The 12128-nt window shown below is 35.5% G+C and overlaps 1 protein-coding gene across 1 annotated transcript; it reads left to right on the plus strand.

The window, feature by feature from the left end:
• The first annotated feature begins 1117 nt into the window (after window positions 1-1117).
• On the plus strand, window positions 1118-12128 carry LOC120633893 (guanine deaminase). The gene is made up of 8 exons (XM_039904286.1): window positions 1118-1466; window positions 3583-3837; window positions 4499-4717; window positions 5663-5770; window positions 7110-7217; window positions 8546-8711; window positions 9159-9305; window positions 11011-12128. Exons 1-8 carry the CDS (start codon window positions 1371-1373, stop codon window positions 11277-11279), a joined length of 1368 nt encoding a protein of 455 aa, XP_039760220.1. The 5' UTR covers window positions 1118-1370; the 3' UTR covers window positions 11280-12128.

Below are 12128 nucleotides of genomic sequence, written 5' to 3' on the forward strand. Positions count from 1 at the left end.
TGTTGTAGACAAACTTTTAAAATAAACTAAATTGACTTGCATAAAAAGCGCTATCCCAGAAACAGTTAACTTTTAGACCTGTTCAACTTTGCACCATTAAATTTAACCACAATCAAAGATGACATCGAATATAGCAACAACCCATGATTCGATTCATGCCTCAATAAACAGTTAGAAAACTATCATACCAAAAACTATTTCTGAACTGATTCGCTGCGAACGTTCAAAATTAACGTTAATATCTGAAAAAAAAATAACGATCGTTATATCTAATTTATCATCATCATCATCATCATCTCGTCGACCAATGAACGTCCACTGCTGTGCCGTATGAGGCCGATTGCTCCCTGCGAACTGTTTGATGTCATATTTTGTCCACCTTGTCGCATTGCGTCTGGGGTCTACCAACACTACGTTACAGCATTCAGGTATTTACACGTACACAAGCAAACCGAAGTTGAGCGATGTATTATTAGTAGTTAATTTTAACGCCCAGACTGTTCCAATCCAAAAGCTTATAACCGTCTTCCAAGCCAGCGGTAAACAGCTTCGGATAGATTACATCTCCATGAAATACTACTAGCTGCAATTGGATTAACTCCGTAGTGTGATCATGTATACGAATAGTAAAGATTTTGTACAAATAGTGACGTTAAACCTAAGTAAGTTTCCAAGGAATCGAAGGCTTTCTCTTACTCCTTAAACGCTAAGCAAAGTTGGTACTCTTCAGTCTGCTGTAAACCTGCCGCGGCATATGAATGTGGGCTATGGTACTAAAGCCCTTGCGACTTCCTTACGGGTTTCTAGCCTACGACATAAATCAGCAGCGAGATGGATCTTATTTATGAAATTATAAAAGTGTTACACATTGAATTACGAGATACAAACAACAATAATATAGGTATATATTATTGTAAGGTTCCTATATTATAATTCAAATACTTCGTACCAATATAAATATTTCGTATTATGTCTAAAATAATCGATATTTATCTCCTAAACATCGATGTCCAGCAGCTAACCTTGATAAATCACAGAAAGCAATCACTTCCCTACACTGTGACTGATAGGTGACCAGCACAGATTATATTCAAGTAGTGACAACTGACATTTCAAGTCTTAATGTAAACAAATAATTGTTATCAAACAAAACTTACATTTCGTGATATCTTATAAAAATAGCTATAAATACCTATTAATATAATGTAAAGTCAACCGTAACTTATAAATCTGTCTTTCCGTTATCTTTTTAGTTCGCCGTTTAACTTGCCGTAACCTCGATTCATATTTCATAACATTTGTTAAATAGTGGTCGCTTTTTAGTTTTTCAGTTTCCTATTAGCTTTTAATAGGCTTTTGTGAATTTCGAAATGACTAGCTTCATCCTAGTCGGCGATTTTGTATCGCCAACCTCTGAAAATGAGTTACAATGCTTTAATGGATACATTCAAGTGGAGAACGGAACGGTAAGATTATTCTAAAATTTTAATTAACGTCAACCTATTTTTTTTATTCTACGACAAGTTAGCCCTTCACTGCAATCGCACCAGGTGCAGATGATACAGGGAAAAAAATTATTTCTTTAAGTAAAATTATAATACTTATCAGTATGAATCATCATCATTATCTACCCATTACGGTTCTCCTCTCCTCCAATGAGGAGAGTTTGAGAGAGACTTCTTACACCTTTTGAGAACATTATAAGGTCAACGAGAGATTTTACAAAACCATCAAGCTCAATACAACTTTATCAAACTATGGTCCGTAGTATAATGGAGTATAACTCACTAATATGGTCACTGTATTATACCATTCATTGCGATCGTTTAGAAACTGTTCAAAAAATTGTTTTACGAATATTGTCATATCAACATAACTTTGGCCATAAACGTACAACTTACCATGACAGGCTTGTACACTTTGGGATGCAAAGCTTGCGATTTCGTCGAAAATACTTTCCTTTGATCTTCTTATTTAAGCTCATTAACTCCCAAATTGATTCTTCCGTCTTACTCTTGCTCATTACTATTAATACTCGCGTTAATACCATATTAAAATATTTTAATCCCTTTGTCCTAAGTTTCTACAAGAACAATACTTCCTTTTACAATCCCATCGTTCACATGTGCTGGCTTTATAATGATTTAGTATCAAGTAATCGTAATATTGACATTTTTAACGAAAGGATAAATATTTTTAAAAATCAAATCATTAAGCACTATACCACATAATCTTTAGGGAAATCATGTATATATTATTTTTTAAGTGTTTCTTTTTTGTTTCAACTTTAATTTTATCTTTACTTTTTGTTTAATTTAATTCAAAGTTGTGTACACATACTTTGGGATGTAGCTTAGAACAAAACTTGTTATTACATAATCTACATTTAGTTATTACCTGTTTTGTGTACCTAATAACAATAAATAATAAACTTTTATGGAAAACTCAATGGCATACAGATTTTCCTTGACCTTTAAAGCAAGTGATATTTTAAATTTCCTAAATTAAAACAACATACTCAGGAGTATATTGTTATTTACAAAACAGCACTCAAACCCATGTAGACATACGGATTACAGCTCTGGGGCTCCGCCTGAGATTCCAACATCAAAACAATCCAAAGAGCTGAAGACTCAATTCTCAAACAAATAACAAACTCCCCTTGGTTTATCAAGAACAATGAAATCCATGAGCATCTGAGGATCAGGAATGTAAAAGAAGAACTGCAACAGTGTAGTAGTAAATACAAAATACGACTTAGGCACCATCCTAACCAGCTGGCAGTTCAACTCACAGTACCAGATTGTCTCAGCCGGCTTAAAAGAAAAAATATTCTTGATCAAAATAAATACTAAACCAGTCCTAATATGACAATTTTATATCATAGTCAAGGACTGATCGCAGAATAACAACAGAAAAAAGAAATAGAAACAAAAATTAAAATGCATATAACTCTGAAAAGTAAGAGGTGCATGTCAGGGTCCGAACTTGTCCAGCCCGAAAGGGAGACCAAAGCTCTAACCAATAGGTTATCACTGCTTTTTTAAATGCGAATGCAGGTGCATAATATCCAGCTCTTTTAATTGGTGTATTTCTTATAATCTACTCATATTTTTCATTAATTTAAAATGCATTGGACCTTTGAAAAGTAGATCAAAACTACAATGTTTCCTACTAGATGGCGCTACAGTCGCTATAAGACTGATATAAATGCATATACTAATTTAAGCATCACCATTAGAAGAGCCATAGCTTACTGGTCAAAGCTTTCAGGCTGTGATTGCCAGAGAGTCACAGGTTCAAATTCTGTTGGTTGTGGAAATTTTTATATGTATTTTAAATTTAGAGAACTAATATTTCCTCAAAGTCAAAAGCGTAGGTAAAAACACATTAAAAATTAAAAATTTATATTATTTTGTTACACAATTACTTGTAACACTTTATACATTACACTGTAATACGTACATATTTACCATTGCACTGATTCTATTTCTGAGTGGTGTTTTACTGCCACCCAAATACATAAGACTGCACCAATCCAATTTTACCCCAAACTGAAAACTATCAAAAAATATTTTTTAGATAACAGAAATTGGCAACAGAGAAGCTTTTGATCAAAAAAACAATGAAGGGCTGCAGATGGACTTTAGTATTCTCAAACCGGATCAATTTGTGATGCCAGGCTTCATCGACTGCCACACCCATGCTCCACAGTTCCCCAACCTTGGACTGGGTCTGGATCGCCCACTACTTGAGTGGCTCAGCAAATATACATTCCCTTTGGAAACAAAATACAAAGATAAACAGTTCGCTGCAGATGTTTATGAAAAAGTTGTGGTTAGTATTACAATTTCTTTAATACTCATCTATCCATCTATATTTATTCTTATGATAAAGAATAAACCTTTTTTTGTTTGTTTGATCGCACTTACCTATCTCTGGAATTACCAATCAGGTGTGTAAAAATCTTTCTTTGCTTTTTTGTGAAAGCTCAATTGCTGGAAATAGTATAGGCTATATAAATTTTATGAAATTGTAGCCTTATGACGGTTGAACAGGGGATGAAAGTACGATCGAAAGTCTTCCCAAACCTGCGTATTACGAATATGATTAGTATTTCTGTCAATTCCACTTAATTTTTAAGATTAATTCAATTCATTGAATTCTTTTATATTGCAGGGTGAATTTTAACTTTGTTGATAAACAGTTCAATGTCCAATTGATCTCCAGTCATATTATTTATTTATTTATTTAAACATCTTTATTGCGTAGTAAAGGAGAAATTACAAATTTACTTAAAAAAAATTAAAAGCAAAAGGCGACCTTATCACTAAAAATGATCTCTGCCAGGTAACCTTAACGATAGTACACAATAATACATGAGAGACGGGAAATCGCAATTACAATAAACAATACATAAATTTACACACTTAAGTATATACTACTAATGTTAATATTATTTCGGTACAATAAAAAAAAAGTGTGTGTATTTTTTCAGAAAAGACTTATAAATAATGGTACAACCACAGCCTGCTATTTTGGATCACTGCACTTGGAAGGCACATTGGAACTAGTAAAGAACGTCATAAAATACCACCAGAGGGCGTTGGTGGGTAAAGTGAGCATGAACGTACAGAATGATGCAGGTTACTTTAACAATACTGCTGACGAATTAAGAGATGTTCAAACGTTTCTTGATAAAGTGTACGAATATAAGGTTGGTACACATAATATTATTTAAAAACAATATTTTGAGACCTGGGTTTGACAAGGGCATCCTATCATATCCTATAACAGTCCACTGCTGAACTAAAGTCCTCTCCCAATTCGCTAATTGGTATCGCAGTAGATGGTAGTAGGGAAAGCACAAAGGAAACTGCTGGCCGTTCTCTGTTATATTCCCTTAGTCGCCTCGTTCACATCCGCAGGAAGAGCAAAAGTACAAAAGGTACTGTATTCTGATGGGCCGTCACCACAAATCAAGGTTTAAATAGGAACGCCAAAAAATCCTACTAGAAGCATATTGCACGCCTCACAAGCGGAGCTCGAGGTGATGCTCTACTCTCGACGTGTCAAAAACCCAGTCTTTCAAAACTTAAATGATGTTTTTTTTATTAATAGAACACTTACAGGATAATATGAGTACACTAACATCAAGTTAAATAATCTGTCTAGCACATATGATATATATTTTATAAGCAATTATTGTTCAATATAGTAAATAATAATTAAACTAATCATTCTTGGACGTCCGTGTGTCTGTGTTTACGGATCCGTGTATGTGGCAGATAAATTGGACGAAAAAATTATCTTAACGATTTTTTTTTTTTTATTCTATAAAGTAATGCACTGTGCTGTTTCCTAGTTAATATTAGCGTTCTAAGTATTGTCGTTTAATTATAATTTATCAAAAACTATTTTTTCTATATGTAAGAGTATGTGGAAATCAAGATCAAGATTCGCGCATGCGCTATGTAAATTTCGTCTCATAAAATCGCGTGAGACATAAAGATATTAATTTTATTTGTTATTTCATTTAAAAAAACTTGAGTTTTTGTTTTAGGATTTTGGACACTTTTGGATTTTCCAAATTTAAAAAAATATTTTACAGCTTTTAAAGGTGACTTTAATTTCACAACTATGTTATTTACTTTGTTTTCAGAACGATTTGGTCAGGCCTATAATTACCCCACGGTTTGCAGTGAGCTGTGACAGTGAGCTTATGAGAGGACTATCCAATTTAGCCAGAAAGTATAATTGCATGATTCAGGTAAACAATTTATTCTGCTCAAAACTTTAAAGTTACAGTCGGAGTCGTAGATAACTGGATCGTTTGTCCTAGGACTCCTAGGTCCAGGTAATTCGCCGATTATATCGAGTGCACTTCTCTCAATGATGACAGGTTGGAGCGGAACATGAGAAAGGAATCATTATCTTCGTCTTACGCATACGTGTTTAGAGACTCTGCTGAAGCCATTTAGCATCATATTACGGTTCCCCAGAGGCTGCCATTACGAACAAATGGGTGGAGAGTATAGCTGGGAGAACCGATGGACGTTCGGGTGCCAAAGTTTGACGACCTATTGGCGCAGTGGGCAGCGACCATGCTTTTGGAGTCCAAGGCCGATTCCAACAACAGGAAAATGATTGTGTGATAAACCTGAATGTTTTCAGTGTCTGGGTGTTTATCTGTATGTTATAAATATTTATGTATAAGTATTGTTCATAAAAATATTCATCAGCCATTTTAGTACTCATACCACAAGCTGCGCTTAGCTCAGAGCGGCGGGACCCAAGCAATACAAGACCGTGGTATTTGGAACTCTCTACCGCAGAATCAAAAACAGAACCCTCATTCAACCATTATTGCATGCAGTGTATTGTGTCATAAAAAAGTAAAAAGGCACGTACATCACACTTCTCACCCGCGGAATGATGCTAGCTCACAAACTTTTCCCATTGCTGTAAAAAATTACTGCCAAATACTAAAAGGAATGAAATGAATAACACTACTAAAGTGGAGTGGTTTTGGATTCTTCCATATTAGATGTATAGACGGTTTCTGTATGATCTGAATTCTGTGTCCTCTACAAAAGACTTGTATCCAGCAGTGGACGTCCATTGGTTGTCATGATGGTAATGATGGTATTATTTTCACCCGTGCGTCCATGCTCGAAGAATGGATAAAACAGTGGGAGGGGATAAACATTTTGTGCACTCTATGTCACCCGCCCATGCTGTATGATAAAACCTAATAAAACTCAGTGCCTGCATTGTTTACCAAATTTTTATTCATCATCATCATATCAATCCATTACCGGCCCACTACAGGGCACGGGTCTCCCCCCACAATGAGAAGGGGTTAAAGCCGTAGTCCACTACGCTGGCCCAGTGCGGATTAGTGGACTTTCGCACCTTTCAGAAAATTATGGAGAACTCTCAGAATATAGGTTTCCTCACGATGAAGCATTGCTTAAAACGCACATAACTTAGAAAAGTTAGAGGTGCGTGCCAGGATTCGAACTCGCTTCCCTCGAAGTGAAATCGAAGTCCTGCCATCCACTAGGCTATCACCGCTTCATTACATTTTACTACAAATTTAATTACAGAGTCACATATCGGAAAACAAACAAGAAGTAGAATACGTTTTACAAACAAATTCCGACTGTGCTAATTATGCAGACGTGTACGATCAATGTGGAATCTTGAACAATAAGGTATTGTTATTTTGAACTTTGATTGTTCCCTACTAATATTTTATGTAGATAAATACATTGTAAACTCACATCTGTCGTGTAATTTAAAAATGGAACGATCTATTATAGCTCCGAAACATGCCAACGAAGGAGGTAAACTAGCAAAGGTTTTATTTAAATTTCGAACCGGCTTGCAAATCGAAAGTTGTTTATTGAGAAAAAAAAAAAAAAAAAAAAATGAACAATGAATAACATTTAACGCGGGAAAAACTGGCTAGCTAAATTCTACGGATAATCAACGGAAGTATCCAATCTCGACCATCAACCTCCCATCTAAGCTTTGAAATCAGGAGAATCTTTACGGTGTTATTGATATTTTCTTCAATCTTTACGTACACTCCACACAAAGTTAAAGAGCGAGCGAGGAGCGATAAGTGCGTAGAGAGTACATTACCGAAGATCTGTTTGGTGAGGAGTATAAAGATTGAAGAAATTAAAAATAATACCGTACTCCTGCTTAGTATAGCAAATTAAGCTTAATTATCATAGTATTTTTTTATTCCACTACAAGAAGACTGCAAACTCAGCTGGTGTGGTGTGGGGTATGGACGATGCAGTCTAAGATGGTAGCTGGCTAACCTGTTAGGGAGTATGGTAGTCATACCCCTAATCGGTTTCAACGCGACATCAGACTGGAACACTAAATCGCTTAGCGGCACGTCTTTGTCGGTAGGCTGGTAACTAGCCACGGCCAAAGCCTCCCACTACTCAAAACAGTATATCATGGAATTCCGCAAAGTAACGTCAGCTTCTGTCCAATATCCAAAACCCAAACTGTCCCCTTATTGAAGTTATACTTCTTTTGGCGCGTTAGGGAAAAATGATGAGAGTAATTTTTCACGATGAGCGCGCACACCGTCCCAAAAAACCGACACTATGAAGCTGTAACGTTTGACAGTGTAAACTTTTAATTGTTAAAGTCTGCGTGCTCATTGCGGTGATTTAATTGTTTTAATTGTACAAGAATCTCAAATTCGAATATTGAGTAAAACTTGGTGGTCCGATAATGAGTCTATTAGTATTCCAAATTTAATTATATTTATTATGTCCATTTCTCTAATTATGTAGATTTTTTTTTCGTGTTATTTAAATAAACTTTATTTAACTACATTTAACTTTCAATGTATTAAATACCTTTTTTCTATTGTTTTTTCTACAGACGTAGAATAAGATAACATTTTTGAAAAGATTTTTATCTTGTTACGCCAAAGAAGTTTAACTTCTAAAGCGGTACATAAGTACACACACTTTTTTTTTGAATGTTTAATGCAATATTATTCTTTGAATAGTGTATCATGGCGCACGCGATATATTTAAGCGAATCAGAGATGTCTACGTTCGCTAGCAAAGGCGTATCCGTGGCCCACTGCCCCGCTTCCAACACCAGACTAAAGTCAGGCCTCTGCCCCGTCAGGAGACTCCTAGACAACAAAGTATGCGTCGGTCTCGGAACCGGTATGTGTAGCTTTGTTTCTGCTTTGCGTCCGCCATTTTGAATTTATAGCATTTATACACTATATATGCTGCAGTTGACTGTTATAGGCTTTTGATAATGTGATAATATGTTACACCTAGCTGACTCCTTGAGGTAGATAATTAGTCTCATATTCGACGGCCGATTGGCACAGTATGCAGCGACCCTGCTTTCTGAGTCCAAGGCCGTGGGTTCGATTCCCAATACTGGAAAATGTTTTGTGTGATGAGCATTAATGTTTTTTTGTGTCTAGGTGTTTATATGTATATTCTAAGTATTTATTATTATTCATAAAAATAATCATCAGTCATCTTAATAGCCGTAACACAAGCTACGCCTACTTTGGGGCTAGATGGCGATGTGTGTAGTATATTTATTTATTTATTCATATCACGAGTACGAGATATAAAGCAAGTTACTTCACGCAGATGTGTCTGGAGGCGATAATGCGAGTATACTAGATGCAATGCGGCGCGCAATGGATGTGTCGGAACATCTGCTATTGACGGGGCACGGTGGACCCGCCCTCAGCTGGAAGGAGGCCCTGTACCTAGCCACTGTGGGTGGCGCAAAAGGTAGGTAATATCGTCACAGGTAATAGTCGTGATGTAACTGCGAGACAAGGTAAGATCTCACTGGTCTCAGTAGCCTTAATAGAAGATTTGCTCGCTGGCAATCGAGGAGTCGTTCTCGAGTATTAAAACTGTGTATCGTCAAAGAAAAATGCACCTAACGTCACTCAAAGTCAAAGTAAAATATTTCTCTATTCAAATGGTCATATAGATGGAACTTTTGATGCGTTGATTATATACAAAATGTGTACATAGTAGTGAGTAGCGATGGCTATAACTACATTCGTAAACTTAGAACTAAAGGTACGAGGGTTCCAAAGGCGCCCTGGTCTAAGAAGAAGCCCTCAACAAACTGTGTTTTTTATCGTTATCACCATCAATCAATCAATCAATCAAAAATACTTTATTGCACACAAGAAAAAAAAAAAGAGACAAAAACAACAAAGGTACAATTAAATTTGTGTAACAAAGGCGGCCTTATCACTTATAGTGATTTCTTCCAGGCAACCATTGTGAGGAATTGGCTCACATATAAAATAATTATTACAATAATTATTACAAAAACGGTACATATATAAAATAAAATAAAATATTATATGGTAAAATAAATAATACTAAAACTACATATAATAATGTTATCGGTACAGAAAGTAAATGTGGAATATAATAATCATACTTACAGTGTTAAATAATAATTCTTTAGACGAGTCTTTAAAATACTGTGTGATTTAGCGTAACGAATGTCACGTGGAAGATCATTCCACAATTTAACTGCCTTGATAGTAAATGACTCATTGTAACAGTGCGTACGGCTCACATTGTCATTTTAAAGTCCCCAAAAATTTAGTTCTACAAACGTTCTGAACGAGCCGCATTTTAGGCAAATTTGAGTTTTAATTAAATGCAAATAAGATCAGTTTTACTCCGATGCTCAATTATTCTCATACTCCTCGAATGCGAGCGAGCAAATTTTGGACGAAGGCTGCAGTACTGCAAGAACTAATGTATATATTCTATAAAACTACTGTGCTTATACTGAAAGTCACGAGTTATAATGACCGGGACTGACGGCCTAACATCATCGACTAAAGGTGTTACTCAGATCTTAGGATCTCCAACGTAGGTCACCCATCCAGTTACGGCACTAACGTTTCTCATAGCTTTAATTTGTATCTAAACTACGCGGTATTTATCGACCCTGCACAACTGTGCAGGGTCGAAGCGGAAGTCCGGGAGGGGTGTACCACTTTTTACGTAGTAATAAGATACCTATCTCATAATCTTTTTATCCTAATCCCAGGATTACAGTTAGCTATTCAAATACGCATCACTGGATCGCCCCACTGTACTGGGTTTTTTTTTAGAAAGGGACCTCAGAGTTCAGAAATTGGCGGAGTCTCGAAGAGCACGTTAATACTTTGATCCGGGTTGTTAGATCTACCATGGGATAATAATCGCGTGCGTGAAAAGGGTGACTAGTTACGTATCTCACGACAGGCTATTTTGTTTGTATGCACAGTGCAAAGTGACGTTTGACCAGAATTATCGTGAGATTGACCGCAATTATCGTGAGTACGTTATTACCCTGCTGGTCTATGCTCTAATACCCTCTTTCGTATCAGAAAAGCCTATGCCCAGCCATGGGACTTTAGTCTAGGATAGGTGTTATTTTTAAAACATTTATTTTACCGCAAATTTATCTTTCCAGCCTTGGGCCTCCAAGATAAGATCGGTACATTCGAAATTGGCAAACAATTTGATGCTTTGATATTAGATGTGACCGACCCGCGCGGTCCCATAGACAACTTTAAGGACTCCTCTGCTGGAACAGACGCTATCGTGGACAAAGCACAGAGGTTTGTCTATTGCGCCGACGACAGAAACATCGTACAGGTTTACATCAATGGAAGGATCGTTAAAAATATACTGCCGTACTATAAATCAGCAGAAGCGTATGATACATTTTTTTCTTCATGATTAAAATTTGGTTAGTATATCTACCTATATCATAAGACAGATAATCTACTACCTTGTTAAAATTATGTAAACAGTGCTTGAAAAATCAAAGTGAGCAATGCAATTAACAAATTCACGTTAGACATCGCATGTTTGCGACAATGATAAAAAAGGTGAAATTTTACAGAGAATATTTTAACGTTATATAAAAATATTATAAGAAGGAAAAGAATAGTGCTATAAAGTCACATTTTCTTATCCGTTTCGTGTTCGATAAATGCGTCATTCTGTACCTAGGTTTATGAAAAAATAGTTTTTTTTATATGTCATTCTTATCGCAAATGGGCGACATACTATGACGATGGTGCTATGTTAACCTAACCTTTGAAATTTCCCGGAAGTAGGGAGAAGGGTTTTATATCTGAGATTATATTTGTACCTATGTAGTAATTTTTTTAAATCTATTCTATTGTATTTTTTCGTTTTACGAGTTGATTTGTTATTTTTTAGATATGGTTTATTTTATATACAATATTTTATTTCTTCGTAATCGAAATAAAAAACAGTGTCAAGTTCAGTCATGAAACCCATTCTATCGTTCATTTAAATGTTAACTTTTAATCTGACCCTGGAATCGAACCTTAGAACAAATTTCTTCACATCCTTAGTTCTTTTCATCCAATGGGACAAAAAGTACATAAGACAATGTTAATCTTTTTAAAAACATTATTTCTTAAACGAATCGATATTTTATTTAATGCCAATACATGATAATCAGTAACAGATGTCAAAGTGGCTTATCAAAGTAACTATAAACGATTTTAAACAAAAAAATAAATGATTGTAAACGATTTTAAATTGTTATAAAGA

The sequence above is a fragment of the Pararge aegeria genome, chromosome 22, assembly GCF_905163445.1.
Source record: "Pararge aegeria chromosome 22, ilParAegt1.1, whole genome shotgun sequence".
Taxonomy (NCBI): Eukaryota; Metazoa; Arthropoda; class Insecta; order Lepidoptera; family Nymphalidae; genus Pararge; species Pararge aegeria.